This window comes from Heterodontus francisci, chromosome 9, assembly GCF_036365525.1.
Source record: "Heterodontus francisci isolate sHetFra1 chromosome 9, sHetFra1.hap1, whole genome shotgun sequence".
In the NCBI taxonomy this organism is placed as follows: Eukaryota; Metazoa; Chordata; class Chondrichthyes; order Heterodontiformes; family Heterodontidae; genus Heterodontus; species Heterodontus francisci.
Genome location: NC_090379.1, coordinates 32161068 through 32187493, shown reverse-complemented (window position 1 = coordinate 32187493; position 26426 = coordinate 32161068). Strand labels below are relative to the sequence as shown.

Sequence of the window (26426 nt, the reverse complement as noted above, 5' to 3'; positions counted from 1 at the left end):
CATAGGAAAATGTTTACTGATGGATATTCTATGGGCTTTGTCCAACTCTTTCTCTATCATGACGACTCGATTTAAGTCTCTAACTGTTTGACTACAAATGCAAGAGTGCTATCCAACTCGATCCCATTGTCAGGGCGGTTTGAATGGGTAATTCAGCTTTTGTGTGTCTCGATTGAGGAGGCAAACATAAAGACAAGATTCTTGAGCGCTCGAGCCCCCTATCCATGGATATCTGCACATCTCTTCAGTTTTTTCTCCTACCTCTCCTTCTGACATCAGCCCCCCAAAAAGCCTTAGTAGAACAGTTAAAAGTAGGCAAGCCAGACTTGCAAAGCCAGCATTGTGTTACCGCACTGAAGCATGCCCATTGCAAGCCTCCAGACAGCTTAAGTTATTTTTCATGAAAAAAAACTTCCCTGTGTCTTTGTACATTATCCGCATATCATGTTTTAAAGCAAAGGGTAAGGATGAGAAGGAGAGGGAGGGAGAGAGAATGGGGAAATTGCATTGAAAATTATTGTACTTATTGGCTCGCCTTTTTCTCTCTCTCTCTCTCTTGCGTTTCCATAACAACAATTTGTGATACAAAAGAATGTGGAACAAGCCAGCCCAGCGCCTGATTGGGATGTATTGTGTTAAGAAGGAGCTGCTGATTGGTCTGGAAGTGCCTTAACTACAGGCAGTTTATATTCATTCAGCTTACTCTAGTGAGAAAATAGAACGCAATTTCAAGATTTGTTCTCCAGCAGGTCTCAAAGGTGAGTAAACGCGATTAAACAAGGGGTGGGTATTGATGAAGATATTGTACAGGTACTGTACATTTAACCAGCACTGTGTTTTCTTGTTTAATTATTGTTAATAGATATAGACACAACGGGTTTCAACCAGGAATATATTAAACAGAAGTGCACAGAATGTATGACCAGGGATGTTACATGCTGAAACTCGTGACTTGTACATAGAATAAGGAGGTTTTGAGTGCCTAGAATGCTGCCGGAAGTAAAACTCGCTTTATGTTTATTCTTTTTATGTGGTGATATTGATTTTGCAAGGAAGCTATTATCAAATGAAGACCGAATAAGTGCTTGTGGAAGTACTGTGTGTGCTCGAAATCATTACATTCAGCTCGTCAATATATACGTCAATGCAATGAAAGGTCATTTTAACAGTAAGAAGGACCAGCACAAAATATTGTACTTACTGAAATTCAGGCAATAAATGGATTGACATCAATGAACAGAATCACGTATGGTGGAAATCTTTAGCGTGTGAAATATTAGAACAGCATTGAAAGGAGCTGACATTGTTTGATGGGAGCCTTTTACTCATGATACTGACAGTGATTGAGGTAAATTACTTTTCTGAAGCAACTCTGCTGGTTAATAATCCATAATTCAATTATTAGTGAAATGACCTCACTTCTTTATCTTACAGTCTTGGAGAGAGACAGAAATTGAACTATTGATGGCAAGCCAGCCAAAGCTACGCATGCCCTGAAGTTAGGATTAATATGGCATCGGCGGACAGCGAGGTGAAAACTTTGCTGAACTTTGTCAATCTGGCTTCGAGTGACATAAAGGCGGCCCTGGACAAGTCTGCTCCTTGCCGGCGTTCGGTCGATCACAGGAAATATTTACAGAAACAACTCAAACGTTTTTCGCAAAAATACTCGCGCATTCCGCGGTGTCACCCCAACCGACTGCTGGAATCTAGTTCGAAGAGAGGTTCAGAGGACAAGAATCGAGCTTATATTCTGCAGCATGCGGGCTCTCACTTACATTTCAAACCTCCTGGTACTAAGCTGTCTTGCACAGCCGCTCAAGATTGTAGCGAAACTTTGCCAGGAGCGATCACAGCCGAAGGGAAACAGCTCGGCAGACATGATCAGGTGCCCATGCGGAAAAGACAGCTCCCTGCCTCCTTCTGGGAAGAACCGAGACCGCCTAAAAATCTTCAGCCCTTGAATCTACTTCATGTGGAACAAGTGATCGGTGCAGCCGATGGTCCGAATGGCCACGGATCTGAGAGCAAACCAGCCCAGGAATGCTCCAACCCACCCAAACACACACCAGCACTTCCAGTGGTCCAGCAGGACTGTGATAGAGAGCCCGTGAAATTCCACTTTGCCTCCCTGTCACGTACAATGAATCTGTGCAGTTGCTGTCCATTTCAGTACCATGGCCATCGGGTTTACCAGAGCCACATGGGCCTGCCTCATTCCGACATTCCTGACATTGGGATGTGGAGGAAAGGTGTGAACTTGCCAGCCGAGCTCCACGCTTACTCTAAAGACTCTTTAAACGGACAAAAAATTCACAAACCTGTCGTTTTGAAACCCATCCCCACCAAGCCCACTGTCCCTCCTCCTCTGTACAACGTGTATGGCTTTCTTTGATTACTGTTGCAACAGGCTTTCTGCAAGAGTGAGCTTTCAGACTTACATTAGGGACATTTATTTACAAGGCTGGCGATACATGAATGTTTACAATTTATTTCCAATTCACTTAATCGCTGAGCAGGCAGCTTTCGGGATTGTGAGTGTGTGTTTGTGCCTGTGTCTTTGTATGCATTTTTTGTATATGTGTGTATGTGTGTTTGCTTGTGTGTGTGTGTTTGTGTATGTGTTTATGCATGTGTATGTCTGTACGTGTGTCTGCATTTTCTGCGTGTGTCTGTATGTATGTGTCTGTATGCGTGTTTGTGCGTGTTTGTGTGTGTGCGTGTGTATGGGTGTGCGTATGTGGTTACGTGTGTATGTGTGTTGTGTGCTTTTGTGTGTTCATGTGTCTGTGTAATGGTGCTGGTTTAGATATTCATCTTTTGGCCTTTCCTGAGTAATTCTAACCATCCAGCCCTGTCTATTTAAATGTAGACTCAGCTCCGAACAGGTAATGCTGCAAACTCTATCTGGTAAACATTAAAAAGCGCGGTGTAATGAGCTTTGCACAAGTAGGTCGAACTGAACAGAAGATGAATTAAAACATTCCAAAATAATTTCAAGAGCAGGCAGGCCAACGCACGCATTAGGCGAAGAGCAGCTCACTGAATATATGGTGGGGACACCAGAACCAACGTTTCTGTGCTTTTCCGGCAGCCAAAAGAAACTTTGAGCAGTAGGTGAATTTCATCCGGTGAAAATGTCTTGGGATGGTTCTAAGTGATGTCCAACTGCGTGTGAATTCCAGGTTCAGGAATGGTTTTACTCGTGTGTTACTTGTCTTTTACGTCTACGCGCGGTTAATGTAATGGAAGATATAATTTTATTGAATAAAAAAGGGACGTGTCTTCTTATTATAAACTCAGTATGTGTTTGTGATGGCGAAGTGGAAGCGCTGCAAGTGTCGATACACACATGGCCACTTAGTGACCGTCATAAGGCTGCAATTGACTGTTTCGTTGTAGCTCCTAACAGGAATCTTTATTGTATTTCTGAAACACCGTCTGCAAGCCAAGAAATTAGCATCGTGTTTTATCTGCTCACATTTCTAATTGTGCCACACTAAAAAAAAAACACTTAAAACAAAAAGCCATGGAACGAGGCTCAAAAATATTTTTTCTCTGAGGGAAGGGTCGGTTCCTATCGTTTTTTGGATTTTCAACAGTTACAGCTGTTAAACAGTTTTTTTTTTAGCAGCCTTGAAGTGCACTGAAAACAAACTATTGGGGTCCCTTATGTAATTATATATGACTTACTAAATTCAATGATTGGGACTGCATAGTTGTTGAAGTTTTGCTAGAAGTGTACATGCCCAACTTGTCTCTTTGATGTCGAAGACCAGGGCTTTTGCAATCATCAGACCAGAAAGGACCATTGCGGCCGGTGTAGGGAGTCCCACTTGGACTTTTAACATCAAACGAAAAAATACACTTTAAGAGCCACTGTGGTATTTCTGGGGTACTGGTGATGCAACTGACCCCTAACCCTGAGCCGCTTTAAACCCATTAAAACACCTTTATAATTCAAAGGGTCATCGTGCACAGTTTCAAAGATGGATGGAAGACGTTCTATGAGAAGCAAAGACATCTTCTTGCTATTAAAGAAGAAACAAATAAAAACAAAATACTGCAGATGCTGGAAATCTGAAATAAAAACAAGAAATGCTGGAAATACTCAGCAGGTCCTCAGCATCGGTGGAGAGAGAAGCAGAGTTAACGTTTCAGGTCTGAGTTCTGATGAAGGGTCACTGACTTGGAATGTTAACTTTGTTTCTCTCTCCACAGATGCTGCCAGACCTGCTGAGTATTTCCAGCAATTCTTGTTTTTATTTATTATTAAAGAAGAAACAAGTTGCCTTGAAACGTTACCTGATGTTCCATGCTTTTACTTCATTCTCATATTGCAATGTTTGAGCATTTTGCTCACAGAGCAGTAAGCATACATTGATACATTCAGTTAGCATGGTTGTTTAGGCTTTTCAGAATCACGGCCCGGGAATTCCATTTGATTTCCACCCAGACAGCCGACTGAACTGAGCAGAGTAAGATCAAATTGCGCAAATAGACTGGAGAATTTTAAGCGTAAGTGAGTTGCGCCCATTACTCTGCCAAAATATCTGCAATCCTTAACGTTAATTCAACAGTCCCTTCACTCGAAGTGGTCTCCACCCACAAAACTGCCCCATGCCCCTCAGGTTAGAAAGGTGAGTTTCCACCGATGACGCTAATTCAAGGTGGTTCATCATATTGCGCCAGAATTCCCAGGCTTCTGGTCACGTTAAACCAGAGTTCATTACCTGACCAGCAGTGACTTGAAGCTACAGGTCTGCTCTGCGGAAATCATCAAATAGTTTAAACAGAGAGATAACGTTCTGTGGTCTCCAAGCTCTCTCTGAAGGGGATTTTTCCCTCTTATCTTTTACACTACCCCATCCAGTCTTGATTGCGTTGATCTATAGGAGATAATGTTCAGGCTTGTGCTAATGAGTTTGCACGGAAACGTGGGTGTAGCTTCACCTTGGCAAAGCTAACATAGTGTCAGTGCATTCTGGGCACAATTGCCGATATCCACAAACTCCTGGTGTACAGGACACCCTAACGAAACCGTGCTCAGAGGCAGGTACAGACCATTGTTTTAAGTCCTTCAATTCTCAATGTTTGGCGAAGGTCTAAAGGGTGCAAGTGAATTCAGATGACTTTACACTAGAACTGTAACGTTGGTGAGAAGTGGTTTTGTTTTGCATGGATGCTACGGCTATTGAGTAAATGTAGCCAAAGTTCAGAGTCAGGACCTACTCTAAAATGTCGTGAAGTGGAGAAAGGAGTGTCACGTGGCTCCAAGGTCAGGCTGGGCCATAGTTCCAGTTTTACACTATGTGTGGTGGGAATTGCCTTGCACCCACACTAAATTTGTAATGTAAGTGTACCCTTAAAAGTTTGGTTTTAAAATCCCGTTTGACACCCTAACTGAAGTTATACTCCATGTGCTGTCAAGCCTTAGAGCTATACCCCATGTACTGTGAAACCTTGGAGTTATACTTCAAGTTCTGTCAAAGCAAAACCATTTATTACCAAACACGTTATAATAGAAAAAAAACTTGCATTTATACAGCACCTTTCACGACCTCAGGATTTTCCAAAGCACTTTGCAGTCAATGAAATAAAAAGCTTTTTGCAAGTATTAAACCAGTTCGTTAAATTGAACAGGAGATAAATTTAAACACCCAGTAATAACCATACCAGCAAGCAGACTATGATGCACGCATTGAAAGAAGTAGCCAAGTACAAATATATTAATGGTAACAGACCAAATGTTTTGCGGGGTTTCTTTTAACAATGAGAAACATTAACCAGAAGGCAAATTACATCCAGTGAAAATGTGACAACATTTTATCTAAATTTATATTAATAGTTCTAAGTGATGTCAAATAGAATTTGATTTCCTGGTTCAAGCTATAATTTCACGTTGTGTTAGGTGACAAATTAGTTGTTTTTTTTACTCTGTGTGTACGCGAGAGAGAGACTGATATAGTTTAATGTGATGGAACATATTTAAAATAAAATATTAAATAAAAAGAAAATTCTGAATAATATGGCTACGTGATGGAGAAAGTTTGTTATATTCTTTTTTATTTCATTTTATTGCCTTGATTTCATTACATACAGGTTTACAAGTAAAAATGCTAGTAAAAGTTTAATGGACAATGCAGTATATTTTCTGGAAGATTATAGCACAAATCAACCATTTTTCTTGGCATTGTGTAACTGATTTCTTCCTTTTCTAGGGCATTTCCGGAAATCAAGCACCCTTGGAGAGTAGTGTGAAGTAGTGGAAGGGTTCTCAGGCTTATTAAAAATGTCAGGCTCCTTCCAAGATTATAGACATATTTTATACCAGCCAATTGCATGATTAGTCCGATATGGCAAGAGGGTATTATTGTCTCCCACAACTTTTACAATGACCCGCACCCATTGGATGCAAGTCAACCCAGAATTCAGAGCTGGAGCTCCAGTCTCCATGCGACAGGATGACCACTTAAGTTTAATGGTTTTAATAATTACCCTGTTTAATCCAGGCAGCAATGCCTTTGTTCTAATGTCTCCTTCTTCATCTTAGTATTTTTTGCCACTCTCTTCCTCGTACTAGACGCAGCATGACTTGCAATGACACATCTCTACATATTCCCAACCAATCCTTCTTTTACTGCCATGTCTCAGTGCAAAGAACCAAACTTTTTTTTTTCATTGCAAAATTGAAGGCCCTCTTGCAGGCAACCTTGTCACCAGTGCCTAAGCTGTCAGTCATGTGCAAGAAGGAAAATGCTCGAGACAGTTCAGACTCTCTACAGAGCAAGTTGAATGAATTACTGTAAACGTGTGCGGGACAGAAAGGTAAGTGCCCCTTAACCTGCAATCTCCAGCCTAACTCTGAAGGGGTATTTTTTCTCACCTTTTATACCACTCCGCCCTAGCTCTATTGGCTTCATTCCAGTTACATTTTAATTACGCTCATAAAGGGCGGAATCTCATAAGGCCCGCGGAGGCGGCTTTGGAGGCGGGACCAGGAGAGAAATAGGAAAGGTCGATGTTGGAACGGCAGCCGAGGCGTTGCTGGAAATTACTACTCACATACTGCCTATGTATATTGTAATAGCTGAGCATTTTGTTACACTGCCCTGTCTGTTGGGGAGGTGTAATCTCTGCTGCCCTCTTTGTTGGGGAGGTGTAAAAAAAGTTTGCCCAATAATAACAGTTGCTGAGAATCCACATGTTGGAATTACTCAGTGCAATACACAAAAGCCTGAGCAGCGCCCACCTTTCCTGGGGGAGGGGAGGGGAGGGGGGGCGTGGCATTGGCTGTCCAAAGCTGCAAGTCCTCTGATTGGGCCTGCTGCCTCAGGAACCCGCCTGCCATCCTTAATTGGACAGGGCGGCCTCCAAATTGGCTGCCTCCAGAAAGATTTCGCAGGCAGGTGGGACTCACAGACCATCGGGGACAGGAACTGTCTGTGTCCCCAATGGAAGAATATTTTCACAGGCAGTAAGGCTCAAATTGCGCTGATCCATCTGTGATTTTACACTCAGGCTTATAATAAGTAGTTTGTGTGGACACGTGGGTGCAATTTCACCTTGGCCAGATAGGCATATCTTTGGGCTGAGTTTGAGTGGAATTTCTCAAATGCACCCATGGAGGGAACTCCAGGCCACACTGTCTTTTATATATTCCCTCTTCTTTCACTATAATACTCCCTGTATTCAATATTGCCCCCTTTCATTAGCATCTTCCTCTTCATTTCCACTGCTCCCTTCTTGATCATCATCATCAGTTTCTCTACACTGAATCTTCTTAAATCACCATGTCTTCTCCATACCAAATCATCCCTCTTTAGCATGGTGTCCTCATTTTCAGTGACACTTTGTTTCCCTGTTGGGTATCTCTCAATAGCCAATCTCCACCTTCTAGTGCTATATCCCTGTACAAGACTAATCTCTCTTTCTTTTATTGTATGCCCCTCTTTCTCTGTTTCCAAGCTCACTTCTACAGCAGCGATGGCGCCACCCAGTGATTTCTTGCTAAAAATGTCTATAAAATAATGTGCTTCCAGCTGAGCCTTGCATCAAAGAAAAAAAAACTTGCATTTATATAGCACTTTTCACAACCACCGGACATCTCAAAGTGCTTTACAGCCAATGAAGTACTTTTGACGTGTAGCCACTGTTGTAATATAAGTAACATGGCAGCCAATTTGCACACAGCAAGCTCCACAAACAGCAATGTGATAATGACCAGATAACATGTTTTTGTGATGTTTATTGAGGGATAAATATTGGTCAGGACATCAGGGATAACTACCCTGCTCTTCTTCGAGATAGTGCCACGGGATCTTTTATATGCACATCAGCAAGCAGATGGGGCCTCGGTTTAACATCTCATTCGAAAGACAGCACCTCCGGCAGTGTAGCACTCCCTCAGTATTGCACTGGAATGTCAGTCTTGATTCTTGGAGTGGAGTGGGACTTTGTAACTCAGAGGTGACAGAGCTGCCAACTGAGGCACAGTTGATAAATATCATGTGTAGTGATTAATTTTGAAGATAAGCAAATTACAAAAACTCAGTCCAAATGTATATTTTTATTAGAATCACTATCAGAAAATTATAATATTTAAATTAAAGTTAAAATATATAAAATTCATAGAAACATTCCAGTGCATAAAACTACAAAAAATACACTTAAGTGATATTCTTGCAGTTCCAAACACTGTTTTAAAGTAATGTCTGTTTATCACTGGATCCCAGGGTTGAGTACAATCAGAGAAAATGATAGTCGCCTTTTGATGGATGTTGCGATCAGCATCATCACCCATCCAGTGTTGATCCAAACAAGCCAATATTTGAATTGCCTCTCCAGAAATGTCTTAACTGGACTCCAAGTCAAAATTTTAAAATAACAAGTCCATTATTTTTACTTACTTATGTTTCAGCATGATGGAGAGACATTAATCATCCAGGTTATTAGTTTTCAATGAACTTTCATCAGCAGCAAACAAAATCTGAGCATTCACACCACAACCCCACCCTTCTTCCCACATTCCTGCTCTTACTCCAACCCTGTTCAGTCTTGGTACTGGCAAAAGGTGACAACCCGAGTATGAGTCATAAATAAAATGAACTATAATAACACCAATACGGTTCTAGTACAAGTGTACAGCATTAGATGATCCTGAATTTGTCCTGCATTATCAATATCAGTACAAACAGGCCTCAAGATTGCAAGTGTGGCTTAAAGAATGGAATTGTCTGATAAATGCAACAATATTCCTGAAGCTGACACTGAAATGCACCAAATGTATGAAAAATTCAGAATCGCAACTAACCTGGTTTAGATAAACAGGAGTTCTTATTATTCCCATTAGACACATCTTTTCCTAATTTTTTCCTATCTCCTGAAGGTGCTGCTGTCTAATGCTATGGTATATGCTAGCAGGTCTGCAGCATTTCACCCACGTGGCCTATCTTCATGTGTGGGTCTTGACATTGAATGTTGGCATGATATTTGACCGTATAGCTTGACCCTGACCTTAGGTGATGTTGGCATGCACTCACTTTCCAACAGGAGTCATTGGATGCCAATCAGGAGTGGAAACCATGGTTCATTTTTTTTCCTTTACCTAGTCCAGCAATGCAGAGGTTAGAAAGTTGCGGGTTGATCAAATCAAGGAGTTTAAAGCGATAAAGGGATTCGATAGTGTAGATTCAGAGAAATAATTTCCTCTGGCGGGGAGCCCAGAACAAGGGGGCATAATCTTAAAATTAGAGCCAGGTCATTTAGGAATGAAATCAGGAAGTACTTTTTTTACACAAAGGTTGGTGGAAATTTGGAACTTTCTCCTTTAGAAGGCTATGGATGCTGGGACAATTGAAATTTTCAGGATTGGATTCAATAGATTTTTGTTAGGTAAGAGTATGAAAGGGTATGGAGCAAAGATGGGTAAATGGAGTCGAGGTAAAAATCAGCCATAATCTTATTGAATGGCCTATTCCTGTTCCTACATTCTAATTGCTCTCTTGGATAGGTAACTCAGCGCAGACCATGACATGAAATTAGGACTTGCTTGGTCTGTATGGCTCAATCCTACAATGGTGCACTGAACCCCTACATATCTCAAGAGTTGAACATTTTTGAAGATATTCCAACAGCTATTTGCTATCAGTGCAGTAAAAACCAACAATATTAATTGCCCTTCAGCTGCTGTGATGTTCCATGCAACAAAAAGCTTTAATCAAGACACCCAAGGCAATCTGTGATATTTTGCTGCAGGTCAACATCTTGTAGCTTAATGTTTATTATATTAAAATAAAGCATAAAAGTTAAATAATGTATCAAACTTCTATCAACATTTTGACTATAATTGGCTTTGAGCTTGCCATGCTCAAGACAAGGTGCAAACTGAAGCCAAGTTCCATGCATAAATTGTGCCTGAGCTGCAGAAAAACTGAACAATCAGTTCTTTTGCTATTCTTTTGTGAAAAAATGATTACAAAATCTTTATCTTACATGTTGATGCAACAGGTTATTTCTGACTTGAACTTTGGTACATTTTCTACATTGTTTATGTACAGATTAAAATGCTGAAATCGAAGAGCTAAGAACTGCGAGTGCTGGAAATCTGAATTGAAAGCTTGAAAAGTCCGGAAATATACTGTAGGTCAGGTAGCATTCGGAAGGGGAGAGAGAAGCTGATATTTCCGGTGGGACCTTTCATCAAGACTCAAGTACGTAAATTTTCAGCTTACCCTTTCTCTTTTCAATATTGACTACCATGCTGTGAATTTCTAAAATATTTCTGTTTAATACATGCAGTTTTAGGTTCCTCTACTTGAAACTAATGAAATCCAAAGACCTTGACTTATTTTCCAACCTTCCAGTGCTGACTCATTCAATTGTAGGCGACATGAAATCTGTCCACATTCAGTGGATCTTTCACCCCCATGCTTGTTATCTCGTGAAATATTGTTTCCTTTGTTTTGTTGCACCGTTATAGTGTGAAGCATTTGCAGTTGCCACTATGCTGATTTTGGACTGACTCCTTTTTCTGCACTCTGTAATATGCAATTGCTTTCCTTATAACTTGCTGTCAATGGCTAAATTTACATCAAATCGTCAGGACAGTTGTACTCCAAGTATCTTTTCAGCCTGCCAGGGAGAGGTAACACTTCAATAAGTTTTAATCTCTCATGTCCCAAAAGCTTTCGAACTTTAATTCTGCAAAGATGCACAAGAGGTCTTGGAGGTTCTACATAAAGATTGAAATGAACACATGATAAGCAATGGGAACAATGTCTATTGTGACAAAAAAAATCTGCCAATGAATGCTCTTTGTATCCTTTCTCAAGCAATTGAATATATGCAACATTAAGAATGACTGCAATAGAAACTCAGCCACATTTGGAGGGAGTACACTTCACTGAGTAATTTTAAACAGAGGTGTTAACCTGTTTATAATCAATGGATTAATACTTCTATTAAAATGGCAGAGAAAGGAATTTTAGGCCAGCATGTTAAGTGTTTGTCTACTTATATCCCATAGTTTCATTAGCATAGAAAGGCTAACCTTGGAATACTATTGCTTTGAACAAAGTAATTATTGATAACATTTGATACTCGAAATCCCTTTACAATACAGCTGTTTCCAGATATCTAAACATGATGTAAAACAAAATAGCACATAAACTATAATTAAGACAGTGGGTAACAGATATCTTGCAGAACTAATGCCAACTGATGTATTAGATGTCATGTTTTACAAGTCCTTGGAATTTTACTAATGGGGAGCTAATTATACTAAACCTAAATAATGTATATATAAATATATACAGATAGAATTTTATTCTCAGTTTAAACAATATTTGTAAGTTTCTAGATATCCTGCACCATGAATGTGGCTCTGAAAGGTTCATTTTACTCCAAGCTTTATGCTAATAAATTTTCATTACTATGACAATTTTTATTTGGAATTCAGGGATTTAGCCAGGTTTAAAGATTAGTTGATAATCTTTGAATGCCTACAAAAATTACATCAACATATTCAGACTTAACATGAACAGAAACTACACAAAACCTTCTCATTAGGCAAGTGTTTTAAAAAGATATGCCTGTAAGTACATTCTTTATTTTTTGCTGTCTTGTTTCATATGCCAAAACAAAATCCCTGATAAGACGCTCAGTTTAAAATATATTTGGCTTCCTTGGCAATGTGATTTAGAAATTACAACAAATGATGTACTTAGTATTTTTTTCAAAGATTTTATTAACCAATTCCTAACAAATGTTGCAGACTGCACAGGGCACCAGAGACTCAAATCTACAGTACTGTATCACTATTCACCCATTTTATAGAGTGAACTGCTGTGCTACACCAACCAGTTTGAACACATTGATAATCAGGGCTACTAAAAGACTGTTGCTCCCACTCTTTGCTTCAGCTGTGTAACTAAACAAGCTTATCTGCCATTAGGAGACTCTCTAAGAATGGTAAAGTGTCATGTTTATATTCTAATTGTCTTATGGACTTGCCTTATGTCAACAATCACCTCAAATGTGGCTACGGTGTGTTTTCCAGCAGGTTTTATACTGGTATATAGAAATACACAACTGGATAAACCATTAGACAATAGCCAATAGTTTTATTTAGCTCAGGGTCTCCCATTCCATAACAGGTTGTTAGACATTGAATTACAGCCATTAGTTGTACTGGCTGTTCCCCTCCAGTCTACCATCTCACTTATATTTAGAACATGGCATGGCCAGCCCATGGAATTGGGAAATAAATGGAGTTTATCTTAGAAAAATAACATTAAAATGGTTGTTGAATGTTACAGTAAAACCTAACCTTCTCCCCGTCCTTTTCAAAACTGCTGTCATCATCCCCTTCTCAAAAAGCCAACCCTTGGACCCTCCATCCTTGCAAACTACCATTTTGAAACCTCCTTTTCCTCTCCAAAGTCCTTGAACATATTGCCACCTCCCAAATCCGCACCCATCTTTCCTGGAGCTCCATGTTTAAATCCCTCTAAAAAGGGTTTCCATCCCTGCAAAAGTAGAGCAATGGCTCTTGTAGTCACAAATGACATGTTATGTTACTGTGGACAAGGTAAACTATCCCTCCTCTCCCTTTTCGACCTGTCTGCAGCCTTTGACATGGTTGCTCACACAATCCTCCTCCTCGAATGGCTCTCCACCATTGTCCAGCTGGGTTGAACTGCACTCGCCTGGTTCCATTCTTTTCTTTCCACTCGTAGCCAGAAATCACTTGCAATGGATTCTCTTCCCACTCCCGCACCATTACCTCTGAGGTCCCGAAGGATCTATCTTTGGCTTCATCCTATTTTCATCTACATGCTGGCCCTCTGCAACATCATCTGAAAACACAGCGTTAGTTTCTACGTGTATGCTGATGACACCCAACACTATCTCACCACCACCTCTCTCGACTCCTCCACTTTCTCTAAATTATCAGACTCCATGTCCGACATCCAGTACTGGATGAGCAGAAAGTTCCTCTAACTAAATATTGGGAAGACCAAGGTCATTGTCTTTGGACCCTGTCACAAACTCTGCTTCCTAGCTACTGACTCCATCCCTTTCCCTCAGGCAACTGTCTGAACCAGAATGTTTGCAACCTTGGTTCATATTTTACCCCAAGATAAGATTCTGACTACATATCTACGCCATCATGAAGATTGTCTCTTTCCATCCCTGTAACATCAACCTACTCCACCCCTGCTTCAGCTCATCTGTTGCTGAAACCTTCACCTATTCCTTTGTTACCTCTAAACATGACCATTCCAACACACGTTAACCTTTGTAAACGTGGTGGCATCCAAAACTCTGCTGCCCGATCCTAACTTGCACCAAGTCCCGTTCACCTATCACTCCTGTGCTTGTTGACCTACATTGGCTACCAGTTAAGCAAGGCTTTGATTTTAAAATTCTCATCATTGTTTTACAATCCCTCAATGGCCTTGCCCCTCACCATCTCGGTAATCTTCTCCAGCCCTACAATCCTCCGAAATATCTGCACTCCTCCAACTTTGGTCTCGAGCATCCCCAATTTTAATCGTTCCACCATTGACAGGCATGCTTTCAGCTGTCAAGGTCCCCAAGCTCTGGAATTCCCTCCAAAACCTTTCCACCTCTCTTCCTTTCTTTCAGCTTTTAGGACATTCCTTGAATCCTAGCACTATTTGGCTCAGTGTCAAATTTTGTTTGACAATACTTCTGTGAAGCACCTTGGGGCATTTTATGGTGTTAAAGGCACTATAGAAATACAATTTGTTGTTGTTGTAAAATTAGGTACACTTGCTCTCTATTCTTTTGTTATTTTTTTCCTCTCTAGATCTCCCTGCACCACACAATATTCATTGACAGTGTGCAGGAAAGTGGTCTCTGATGTTGTCTAGAATTTGGCACTGACTTCTTGTGTTGTGAGCTGACTTGTTATCTTGTCTTTCTATCCCTTCACTGGAAAAGAATTGCTGCCAATAAGGAGCCAACCTTAGGATAGACAGTGGAAAAGATTCTGTGCCATTGTGGAGGACCATCCTTAAAATGTTCTTATTCACTAAAATATCTGGTTACTTGCTAAAAGTTGAGTAAGTAAAAAAAAAACACTTAATTTTAGACTGTTTCCACATCAAGCTACAACAGACCAACAAAGTAATTCTTTGAGATTTTGAAGTTATTTATATACACTTGCCTGATTTTATTTTGATATTTGCCCAGTCGTCATAACTATCTAGATGTTCCTTCAATTTACTGCAGAGATTCACATTACCCACATAGTCAAGTAAGACATCAATGATTGGTCCAGCCCATCTGTAGAGTCCAGGTGTAGACACCATTTCACAAAACTGAAAATGAGATCATAAGACAAATACATTGCTTCTGGACAAAGGCACAGTAATAATTAGTCTGAGATATGTTGACATTGCATTACATTTTGTGATGCAATTTTGCCTAAAGAGTCAAACCTGAATTACCCAGTTATTGCAGGTGTCAGTGTTGAGGCTGTCCATTCTGACACAGATTGGGATAATTTCCTTTCTACATGGATTAGCAGCAGTTAAAGGCCATTTCTGCCATTGCAATTAATGTGTCACATACACAAATAAAATAAGTTAGTACCTCCAAAGTTCTAAGTCATTGATAATCTACGAGGCGTTATCTTATGTGATGGCTCCATCCACAATCTTATTAAATCCCAGATATCTGTCCAATACTTTGTGAGGCCTAAACAACATTTTATAAGGTCATATATTACTACCCAATATCCTGTGGAGTCCTATAGTATCACTCAATATCCATGAGGTCCCACAATCACTATTCAATATTCCTTGAAAACAAACTGTTCCCGATGCCAGCTATTTTAGGGAGGTGGGTAGCCAATTAGGCTCATGAAGAGCCTTGTTATGGGTACTGACAGGAGGCCGACTGCGATTTTCCAGTCGGCCTCTAGTTTCCCGGTGCGACATGAGACAGTTCAATTTCCTGGTGGTGGGCACTCAGCGGCAGGCTGGGGTGCCAGTGCTCAAGACAGGCCTACAGGCCCTCCCTGCCTGCCTGGGTCTGGGTGCAGCCAAAGGACGGAGGGATTCCCCCCACCATCCACAACGCCGAGGCTCCCCCACACCCCACATCTGCCCCACCCCACCCCCCCATCCCATCCCCCTCCCCTGCAGCAATGGTCGCCTGGTTGTTTTTTTTTTAATTTAAATTTTCTAAAATGTTGGTGAGAGGGCAGTGACATGTTGAAGCATCGGATTAGTTATTCACCCTTGACAGACCTCTGATTTGCCCTCTAGCTTTGAGAACCCACCTGCTGCCCTTAATTGGATAGGGAACCTCTCTCCACGCCAATTGCCTCTGTGAAAGCCCCAGGTCAGTGACTGATTTCCCCCGGGGACAGGTTCGGGACCCGGCAAAAGTCCTGGCTCCTGTTTCCTGTCTCCAAAGTGAAAATTCAGCCCCATATGTCACTATCTGATATTCTGTGAGGCTTTACTTCAATATTCTATGAGACCCTATATCAAGATCCAATATGCTGTGTGGACCTATTTCATTATCCATAATCTGTGGGGACCTACATTACTATCCAATATTTCATGAGGCCTACATTGCTGTCCGATATTCTGTAATTTCCTTCATCATGGTTGTGGTGGCTTTTGTCACGATCCAAAATTCTATTACATTGTACATCGCTGATCTATGAGATCCAATATTCTGTGAGATCTTATGGTTATTTGGAATACTTTACTCAACATACAATTTCTCAAAAAAAATGGCACCTTTCTATTCAACATTAATGGAATCCACCAGTGATAACATGTTAAGAAATAAAAAATCTGTTTAATGAAACTGTCCCTACTCGGACTAAAAGTCTTCCTAACCACTCATGTATATTTTTTTTTAATTCAGTCATAGAAGGTGGGCATCGCTGGTAAGCCCAGCATTTACGAACATACGAATTAGGTTCAGGAGTAGGCCACTCGGCCCCTCGAGCTTACTCCACCATTCAATAAGATTATGGCTGGTCTGATTGGAACCTCAACTCCACATTTCCGCCTCTCCCTGATAATCTTTTACCCCCTTGCTTATCAAGAATCTATCTACCTCTGCCTTAAAAATATTCATAGACTCTGCTTCCATCGCCTTTTGAGGAAGAGAGTTCCAAAGACTCACGACCCTCTGAGAGAAAACATTTCTCTTCATCTCTGTCTTAAATGGCTAACCCCTTATTTTTAAACAGTGACCCCTAGTTCTAGATTCTCCCACCGGGGAAACATCCTTTCCCCATCCACCCTGTCAAGGTTCCTCAGGATCTTGTATGTTTCTATCAAGTCACCTCTTACTCTCCTAAACTCCAGCGGATACAAGTCTCACCTGTCCAACCTTTCCTCATAAGCCAACCTGCTCATTCCAGGTCTTAGTCTAGTAAACCTTCTCTGAACTGCCTTCAACATATTTACATCCTTCTTTAAATAAGGAGACTAATACTGTACACAGTACTCCTGATGTGGTCTCACCAATGCCCTGTATAACTGAATGAAGCATAACCTTCTTACTTTTCTATTAAATTCCCCTCACAATAAATGCTAACTTTCTATTAGCTTTCCTAATTACTTGCTGAACCTGCATACTAACCTTTTGCGATTCATGCACTAGGACACCCAGATCACTCTGAGCTTGACAATCTCTCACCATTTAGATAATATTCTTCTTTTTTATTCTTCCTGCCAAAATGGACAATTTCACATCTTCCCACATTATACTTCATTTGCCAGATCTTTGTCCACTCACTTAACCTATCTATATCCCTTTGTCACCTCCTTATGTCCTCTTCACAACTTACTTTCCTACCTATCTTTGTGTCATCAGCAAATTTAGCAACTATACCTTCAGTCCTTTCATCTAAGTCATTTACATAAAATGTTGAGGCCCCAGCACTGATCCCTGCAGCACACCACTTGTTACATCTGGCCCACCAGAAAATGACCCATTTATGCCTACTCTCTGTTTCCTGTTAGCTAGCCAATCTTCTATCCATACCAATATGTTACTACACCATGAGCTTTTATTTTCCGCAATAAGCTTTGATGTGGCACCTTATCAAATGCCTTCTGGAAATCTAAGTACAGTACATCCACCGGTTCCCCTTTATCCACAGCACATGTTATTTCTTCAAAGAACTCCAATAAAATAGTGAAACATGATTTTCCTTTCACAAAACCATGTTGACTCTGCCTGATTACCTTGAATTTTTCTAAGTGCCCTGCTATAACGTCTTTAATAATAGCTTCTAACATTTTCTCTAATAAAAATGTTAAGCTAACTGGCTTGTAGTTTCCTGCTTTCTGTCTCCCTCCCTCTTTGAATAAAGGAGCCCATTCCTAATTGCCCTTGAGACGCTGGTGGTGAGCTGCCTTCTTGAACTGCTACTGTACATGTAGTGTTGGTACACCCACAGTGCTGTTAGGGAGGGAGTTCCAGGATTTTGACCCAGCGACAGTGAAGGAATGGCGATATAGTTCCAAGTCAGGATGATTTGTGACTTGGAGGGGAACTTGCAGGTGGTGGTGTTCCAATGCGTCTGCTACCCTTGTTCTTCTAGGCAGTTGGGATTATGGGTTTGGAAGGAGCTGTCAAGGGAGCCTTGTTGAGTTGCTGCAAAGCATTATGTAGATGGTACACACTGCTGCCATGATGCACCGGTGGTGGAGGCAGTGACTGTTTAAGATGGTGGGGCAAAATTTACAGAACCCCCGATGTCGGGGGTCGTGGTAGGGAGGGGGAGGCAGAAAACGCCTCTGGCAGAGCCCGCCACGTGCCTTGACACCAGGAAGGCCCGGCCTGATATTGCCAGCGGCAGAGAGGCTTCATGGCGGTCCCCCCGCCACTTGGAAATAGGAGCCAAATTTAAATAGGTATATTAATTTAAATGAAGGGGATCCGAGGTGGAACACTGGTGAGGAGCGGGGAACAGGTAAGCTTTTCAGTGCGGGAGTGGGGGAGCGGCATCAGAGTCATTTCATTGGTGTAGGGAATGGTGGAAAGGGGTAAAGTTTAAAGTTTATGAACTTTGGGAGGGAAGGTCAGGTGCACAAGGTAAGTGCTTTTGCAGGGGGCAGGTGAGGGCAGGTAATTAATTCTATGCTTACTGGGGGGATGGGAGAGGGTCATGATCAACTTATTTAATTTTTTTAAATCACTCTATCTTTAAATATTTAAATTGGAATGTAGGGGTTGAAGCCCTTTAAAAATGGCATCAGCGCCTGCGTAAAGGTGGCTGACACAAATGCAGGGACGGACAGCCCGCCCCCTCCACATCATCGGGGGTTGGGGGCAGACCGCCCCAGCCATTTAACTGAGCCACCGCATTTAATATCATGGCGGCTCCGCGACATGGGGCCCATGTGGGCGGACTTCCATTGTTTACGTCCACCACCAATTATAGCGGCAGAAGTATAAATTTTGGCTGAGCGTATGGGATGCCGATCAAGCGGGCTGCTTTGTCCTGGATGGTGTCGAGCTTCTTGAGTGTTGTTGGAGCTGTACCCATCTAGTCAAGTGCAGAGTATTCCATCACACTTCTGACTTGAGCCTTGCAGATGGTGGACAGGCTTTGAGGAATCATTAGGTGAGTTACTCACCGCAGAATTCCCAGCCTCTGACCTGCTTTTGTAGCCTCAATATTTATGTGGCTAGTCCAGTTACATTTCTGTTCAATGGTGACCCCCAGGATATTGATGCGGAATTCAGTGATGGTAATGCCATTGAATGTCAAAGGGAGATGGTTAGATTCTCTCTTGTTGGAGATAGTCATTGCCTGGCAGTTGTGTGGCATGAATGTTACTTGCCACTTATCAGCCCAAGCCTGAACGTTGTTCATGGACTGCTTCATGTTTGAGGAGTTGTGAATGCACAGTGTTTAGTAACAATCATGTGTGAACATCCCCATTTATGACATTATGATGGAGGGAAAGGTCATTGATGAAGCAGCTGAAGATGGTTGGGCCTAGGACACGGCCCTAAGGAATTCCTGTAGCAATGTCCTGGGGCTATATATAGTATGTCATGGAATTTGCGGTCTGCGAGACCCTGGGGAGCATTTCTGAAAAGATGGCTTGTCGAATGTTCTGTTTGGTGCATTGACCCTTTGCAAAGATTTTTGTTTTAGCAACAGATTGTTCTAACAGAAATTTAAACAAAAACATCAGGCTTCTAGGCAATCAAAAACTGGTTGGAACTAGATAAATAGGAGACAGAGCCATCCACGCTCAGATGGCAGGCAGGTGCATCTTAAAGCCAGGTTGAAGAAAGTGAAGACTGGATCTAGGAGCGGTTTTTGTTATTTAGAGGAACTGATTAACCAGACTCGGCCATACAGTGCATACAGTTATCACTAAAGGGCATAGATAAAGGTAATACTTGTGGATCCACGCCATCAAGCTTGTTGTGAGCAGAAATTAGAAGGTTCTGGAAAAGTACACCATTTTTTTGGTGAGGACTGTATCTGTGGAGTTCGAGATGGGCGGCACAGTGGCGCAGTGGTTAGCACCGCAGCCTCACAGCTCCAGGGACCCGGGTTCGATTCCGGGTACTGCCTGTGTGGAGTTTGCAAGTTCTCCCTGTGTCTGCGTGGGTTTTCTCCGGGTGCTCCGGTTTCCTCCCACAAGCCAAAAGACTTGCAGGTTGATAGGTAAATTGGCCATTATAAATTGTCACTAGTATAGGTAGGTGGTAGGGAAATATAGGGACAGGTGGGGATGTTTGGTAGGAATATGGGATTAGTGTAGGATTAGTATAAATGGATGGTTGATGTTCGGCACAGACTCGGTGGGCCGAAGGGCCTGTTTCAGTGCTGTATCTCTAATCTAATCTAATCTAATCATTAAAGGGGAATTGCTGTCAGTCAGGAATTGATGGCAGCATCTTGGAAGACAGGGATCTGGAGATCTATCTGAGGAATTTCAAAGTTTTGAAGAACTGTATGACTGTAATTTGGTGCCATACATGCTGAATGGACTGCCCAGTAAATCTGTGAGAGCCATCCTTTTTTGTATCTGCTAGTGAATGTGTAATTTGTAATATCTTGACCATGATTTGTCTGGTAATTTATGTTTAATTTATGTTGATCTTTGTTTGATTGTTAAAGTAAAAGTTACAAAAGTGAAATCTTGTCCATTTGGTTCTAATTGGGGTTGTTTGGTAAATTCTGTTCTTTTGGTTTGTTGGGCTCCACAGGGATCATAACAAGTACAGAAGTATACAAACAGAACCTGCTGAATAGCAAAGTACCATGTAAATGCTCAATAGCTAAAGCCTTGATTCCATCTACAAAAAAAGAATACAACAGTGGCCATTTGCAACTTCTAATGTGTAGGAAGACATTTCCATGTGGTTTACATTCTGGAAGCCAAAAAAGGGTACACCAAGCAGGCCAAATAATGGAACAGTGAAGAGGGCACAGTCAAAGAGAAAGATTTTGGGAAGGTTTTGGAAAGAAGGGAAGGAAATGGGAAGACAGAAGGAAACGAGACTGGGAATTCCAGAGAACAGAACAGAGTGGCTGAATGAATAGCCACAATGATGGAGTGGAGGGAGAGAAACAGGGAGTTGCTCAGTGTTAGAGCAGCAGAGGGTGCATGGGGATTAACAGTGCACTGAATAAGATGGTTTAAAAAAAAACTATGGAGCAATTTGAAAGCAATTATTCAGAGTTTGAAGTCAACTTTAAAATGAGCAACAACTTGTTGCTTAGAAACAGAAAAAAATGCAGGTTTCATGTAATGCTATTTTTAAATGTTGCGAATTATGAAAGGTGTTCCAATCACTGTATTTGTGTAATTCACAGAATGGTGTCTCCTAGATTTTCCCTGGATAAACAAATGATCCTTATGGTCTTTAAAATGATATTATGAAGTTACATATTTATATCCAGCAGAGGGAGCCCAGTCCTACAGTCACTTAATTGGTGAGCTCTTTGCTGGAATGCAGATGATCAACAAGTTTGAAGGTGGCTGCTGACTGAAGACACTGTGGGCAATGGCATTAGGTCAAGATTTATTTGGAATCCCACTTCAAACATAAGTTTTGTCTGAAAAGCAGACATGAAACATTAATGTTTCTCTCTCCACCGATGCTGTCAGACCTGCGGACTATTTCCAGCACTTTCTGTTTTTTTTTCAGCCATCCTCTGACCTGTCATTTGGGAAGCAGCCAAGTTTGAGGGGAGGATTGCATTTCACAAGGCCAATATTCAAGTTTGTGCTGGTTTCATTCTAAGAGACTTTATTTTTCTGATGAAGAAAAACAGCAATGGACCCTAATGGACCTTTGTCCTCTATGAGTGTAAATATTGCCTTGTGCTCTGTAGCAATTGTCTAATATTGGTGCTAATTTTGGTGCTGTTAAATCGTAAAATAAAGTTATAAAGTATCAATAAATAGCAATTGTTTGCCTGAGATTTGTGTAGTTGTGAAAGTAGATGCTGTTTGTAATACCCTACAGTTTTGACACTCCATTCCAAGTGCAGAAATTCACTTGACAGTAGAGGCCTTCTACTCGACCCGAACCCAACGGGACCCGACGACATATGTCTGGTGCGGGTCGGGTTGCACTTCCAGGTCCGGCATTTGGGCTCGGGTCGGGCCAGGTCAGACACGCTCTATCACAGGTAAGTGGCTCCAATGTTAATTTAATTTTTGGACTAGCAAGGTGGTTTTGTTACAGTTATTTTAAGCTCGTGCAGATCAGCAACAAAGTGAAAAACGGAAGGCAAGTTAACTGATGGTTGGGTCAGGTGTGGGAAGAAATGGAAGGACTCTGGCCGGGTCGGGCTCGGGTCGGATCGGATGTGGTTCTGTCGGGCTCGGGTGGGGATTTTTATGCAGACCCGAGCAGGCCTTTACTTGGCAGGATACAGACTGCAGAATCTGATACAGCAGTCACAATACCTAACTTACAGTGCTCCTGATTCCTGGGTCAATAAACTGAATGTCCAGAAAATTGGGAGTGCTACTGAATGAGACACTGTACTGGGTGCAGCAACCTTGCAATGTTGGAGCTATTAAATACCAGTGCGTATTTTCCTGCAATCATGATGGTTGTTATTCTGGGCCCACATTACCTCTGCAAGGGAAGATCAAATCTGGATTGTGAGAGCCAGGGACTGATCAGAGTAACATGTCTGTCACAATCTGGGCAATCTGGCCTGAATTTCATTGGGATTCTGATGGATTCCTTCTGTAACTCTGACAAGGGACTGGAAAACCCATCGGAAAATGGCCAAATCCAGCATTCTTTAATCAGCTTTGTAAGGGAAGGAGCTTCTACCCTCCCTTTATAAGGTTAATTTTATCAGAGTGCTGCCTCTTGGGGAGCAGACATTCCCCACAGTGGGAGTTCCGACTTCCTTAGCTTAGGCCTGGAGGATGGCATGCTGAGTGCAAGGAGGTGTACAGGTCTACAGATAGACCTGAATGGGCCCCAGTGGGTGGTGTGGGGTGGGTTGAGCTAAAGCGAGCAACTTAGGCTGCTGAAAATATATAAATATTTTTAAAAAGAAAACTGAATCATCTAACACAAGGTGTATTAGGGTGGCCTGGCATTCTCCCTCCTCCACCCTCAATACCATGCAGGCACTAGATTTTCCAACTGCATGGCACCAGCAGATGCCACAGATGCACCCATAGAGGCACAGGTGCCCATCAGCCCCATGCTGACTATACAACCTCCAGCAAAGTCAGTGCTGGACAGCATTAACAGACACAATCCTGACATAGCCACTGAAATCAAGCCTTTGCATTTTCAGCACCTGTGTGATTTATTTGAATGACCCTTGAAGAACATTGTGCCCATTTTCAACAAAGATAACAAGAGAGATATAGGTAATTATTGATTTATCAGTCTTAGTTCAATATCATATCAAATAATGGAATCAATTATCAGGAGTAAACTTGAAGATTATTTGTACAATAACAACCTAGTAAACAAGGGTCAACATGGGGAAGATCCTGTCTGACCATCTTGCTTGACTGTTGTTACGATCACCTAGTCCATGGTTTGTATTAATTTTCTAGAAGTAACTTTTAATTTGGGAATTGAATTGTTTAAATGCAAGACAAATGAAACACCTGGGTTTAAGAAGCTGGCAAAAAAACCTAGGATGGTTACAAATCAAAGGGTGGCCTATGTTTATTTAGTAATGGGAAATGTGAAGACCTAAACAATAGGAACCTTTCTGAACGTCCGAGTGAGTTGAAAAGAATTCATTCAAAGTTCCTATGAGCAACAGTTATGGAATCCGTTTTGGCCATTACTTTAAAGGATTTCAGAAGTCAGTTATATGGGAATTTAGAAATACTGGGTATATTTAAATTCTATATGTAATAGATTAGATTAATTCTCAAAGTTACAGATTCTGCAATTCTTGGGGCATGGAGAGCAGAGAGAGGGAAGAACTCTCACAGCTGGAGGAGAGGGGAAGGGGTGGAATTTAGGACAAAATCTCCATCTTCTCTTAAGTTTCTATCTTGTTTAAATATGTCTTCAAATTCCAACTGGGGTGGGGGTGGATGAGTGGACAATTTTCCTATATGGCTCCTCCACATCAAGGGGGTGCGAGTCTGGGGGAGTTCCCAACCCATCTGGGAATTCCACCAATAAATGCCCTGTTAGGCTCTCTTGCCAGCTGAGAACTGCCACTAGGTCCACTGAAGGCCCTAACAAGGCCCCACGGCTGTCCAGGCCAAAGGTCATCAAACCTGGTTGGGGATCGATCACCTTAAAAAGGAAAAGCTCCAGTAAGAGCATTTTACAATTGTTTCACCTCCTTCTCTTTCAACCTTCCGAGGTCTCCAGTCCACCCATGCAGCATTGCTGTACCACTCCAATTTTCACGGCCCCTATTGATGTGGGCACCTCTGAAGCGCCCTTATAGCATTATTTTGTATAGACTGGTAATTAATGGTTTTCCTAACACTACTAATTACCAGTCAGTGCAGAATAGTGCTCTACATTCCATACTACAGAATAACAATTAACTTGTGTATTTATCGTAAAGATTCGCATATATTGTAATTATAATCCATGTGCCAATCCATGTGCCTCAGGACAATAGAAAAAGTAAAGTTAGTTTCAGAACTTACTTGTACAGTTCTGGGCATTTTACGCTCCAGTTGTACCTCGTCTCTTCTCTGCTCTTGTTCTGGATGTTGACGATTGCCATATTCACACTTAAAACATGACTCTCCATCACCACCAAAATCCATAATTAACTTTAACAAACTGAGGTACTTCATAGAAAACATGATTGTTGCTGGGAAGGAAGTAGGGTGTGTCGGAATATAGGCATTAATGTTAGCTCCATGTTCTATGAGCAGCTGCATGTTTCTGATGGAGCCATGTCGAATGGAGATTAGAAGGGGATTTATCAGATCAACATTAGGATTTGCCCCAGCCTTCAGCAGCATTTCCGTGGCTTCTATGTTGTTGTTGTAAACTGCAAAGTACAAAATAGAAGTACGTTTGTCTTCAAAAAGCCGAGATCTTTCAGGTGACAAAAGGGCATTGATACTGTAGCCAGCTTCAATCAGCTCTTCAATGACATCATTCCGATTGTGTTGAGCAGCAAGGTGAAGAGGGCTAATTCCAGTGCGCCTCACCCGGATTTTGCTGGTAACTGGAATCAGCATTTGAACTATCCTGGGTAAGAATAAACCACATTTGTGTTACTGCTAAAGCATTGATAATGGTCTGCGACAGAAAAATCAAGCACTTTAGAAAAAAATTATATCATTTTCAGTAGGTGTGAATATCAACACGTAGTTGGTGTGATTAATTTGTGTCTGCATTCACAGGTTTAGTAGTACCAGTTGTGCCTAGAAGTGATGTCATCATATCACTGTTATGTAGGTTGATTCACACTGTCCTAATGCAGCTTGCACGATAAAAGGACTGGGGTTGTAAAACAAAGCCCCTTGTCACCTGAACTGGATTTTGTGTCCTTTGCACTGAGCAAGCAAACCCTTGACGAAATAAATCATTAAGCTGTTTTATTTAACTGTGAATGAGCACAGAATCTAACAGCTAAGATAAGAGCGACTTAATTCAATCAGTACAACTTACCTTTGTGTAATACAAAATAAAGTAAAACATGTTGCCCTGCATTAGAAGATTATTTTACTTCATTGAAACAATGGGCTGGCTTTTGTTGTCCTGCCACCGGGAGCAATGGCGGCCACCCCACGCGGGATCCACGCCGCTGTACCACTGTGATTCTGCAGCAGGCTGCTACTTAGCATATTCACAGGCTGGAAGCGAGCAGCAGGAGGGAACGGCAAGCAGACAGGCATAGGAGGGAGCGGGGAAGAGAAGCAGTGATAGCAGGAGGCAGTAACCTAGGAGCTAAAAACTGAGGAAATTAAGGATATTGATATCAGTCGAAAAAAAGCATTGGAGAAACTTGAGGGACTAAAATCTGACAAGTCCCCAGGACCTGATGGCCTACATCCTAGGGTTCTAAAGAGACAGCTGCAGGGAAGTGGATGTGCTGGCTATGATTTTCCAGAATTCCTTAGATTCAGGACTGGTCCCATCAGATTGGAAGCTGGCAAATGTTACGCCGCTTTTCAAGAAAGGAGGTAGAGAGAAAACAGGGAACTACAAGCCAGTTAGCCTAACAGCAGTCATTGGGAAGATGCTGGAAACTATTATTGAAGAAGTCTTAACATTGCACGTGGAAAAGCATTGTATGATTCGAACAAGTCAGCACGGTTTTACTAAAGGGAGATCCTGTTTGAGGATTGAACTAGTAGGGTAGATAAAGGGGAACCAGTGGATGTAGTATACCTGGATTTTCAAAAGGCATTCGATAAGATGCCACATAAAAAAATAATAGGCAAGATTAAGGCTCATGGTGTTGGGGGTAA

At 41.6% G+C, this 26426-nt stretch overlaps 2 protein-coding genes across 2 annotated transcripts in view; one reads left to right on the top strand and one right to left on the bottom strand.

Moving 5' to 3' along the window:
- The first annotated feature begins 1296 nt into the window (after positions 1 to 1296).
- On the top strand, positions 1297 to 2395 carry LOC137373444 (protein FAM181A-like). Its single transcript, XM_068038267.1, has 2 exons — positions 1297 to 1348; positions 1435 to 2395. Exon 2 carries the CDS (start codon positions 1511 to 1513, stop codon positions 2393 to 2395), a length of 885 nt encoding a protein of 294 aa, XP_067894368.1. The 5' UTR covers positions 1297 to 1348; positions 1435 to 1510.
- An 8103-nt stretch (positions 2396 to 10498) lies between these two features.
- The window catches only part of LOC137373443 (ankyrin repeat and SOCS box protein 2-like), a 44100-nt gene continuing 28172 nt past the window's right edge, over positions 10499 to 26426 (bottom strand). The window contains exons 7-9 of the mRNA XM_068038266.1: positions 24645 to 25200; positions 14696 to 14849; positions 10499 to 11233 (exon numbers count right to left, since the gene is read on the bottom strand). Coding sequence (XP_067894367.1) covers positions 11088 to 11233; positions 14696 to 14849; positions 24645 to 25200 — 856 coding nt within the window. The 3' untranslated portion in view covers positions 10499 to 11087. The remainder of the gene's footprint in view (positions 11234 to 14695; positions 14850 to 24644; positions 25201 to 26426) is intronic.

What these genes read in the sequence shown, in the direction of transcription:
- LOC137373444 (XM_068038267.1), top strand. Translation starts at nt 1,511, where the DNA reads ATGGCATCGGCGGACAGCGAGGTGAAAACTTTGCTGAACTTTGTCAAT.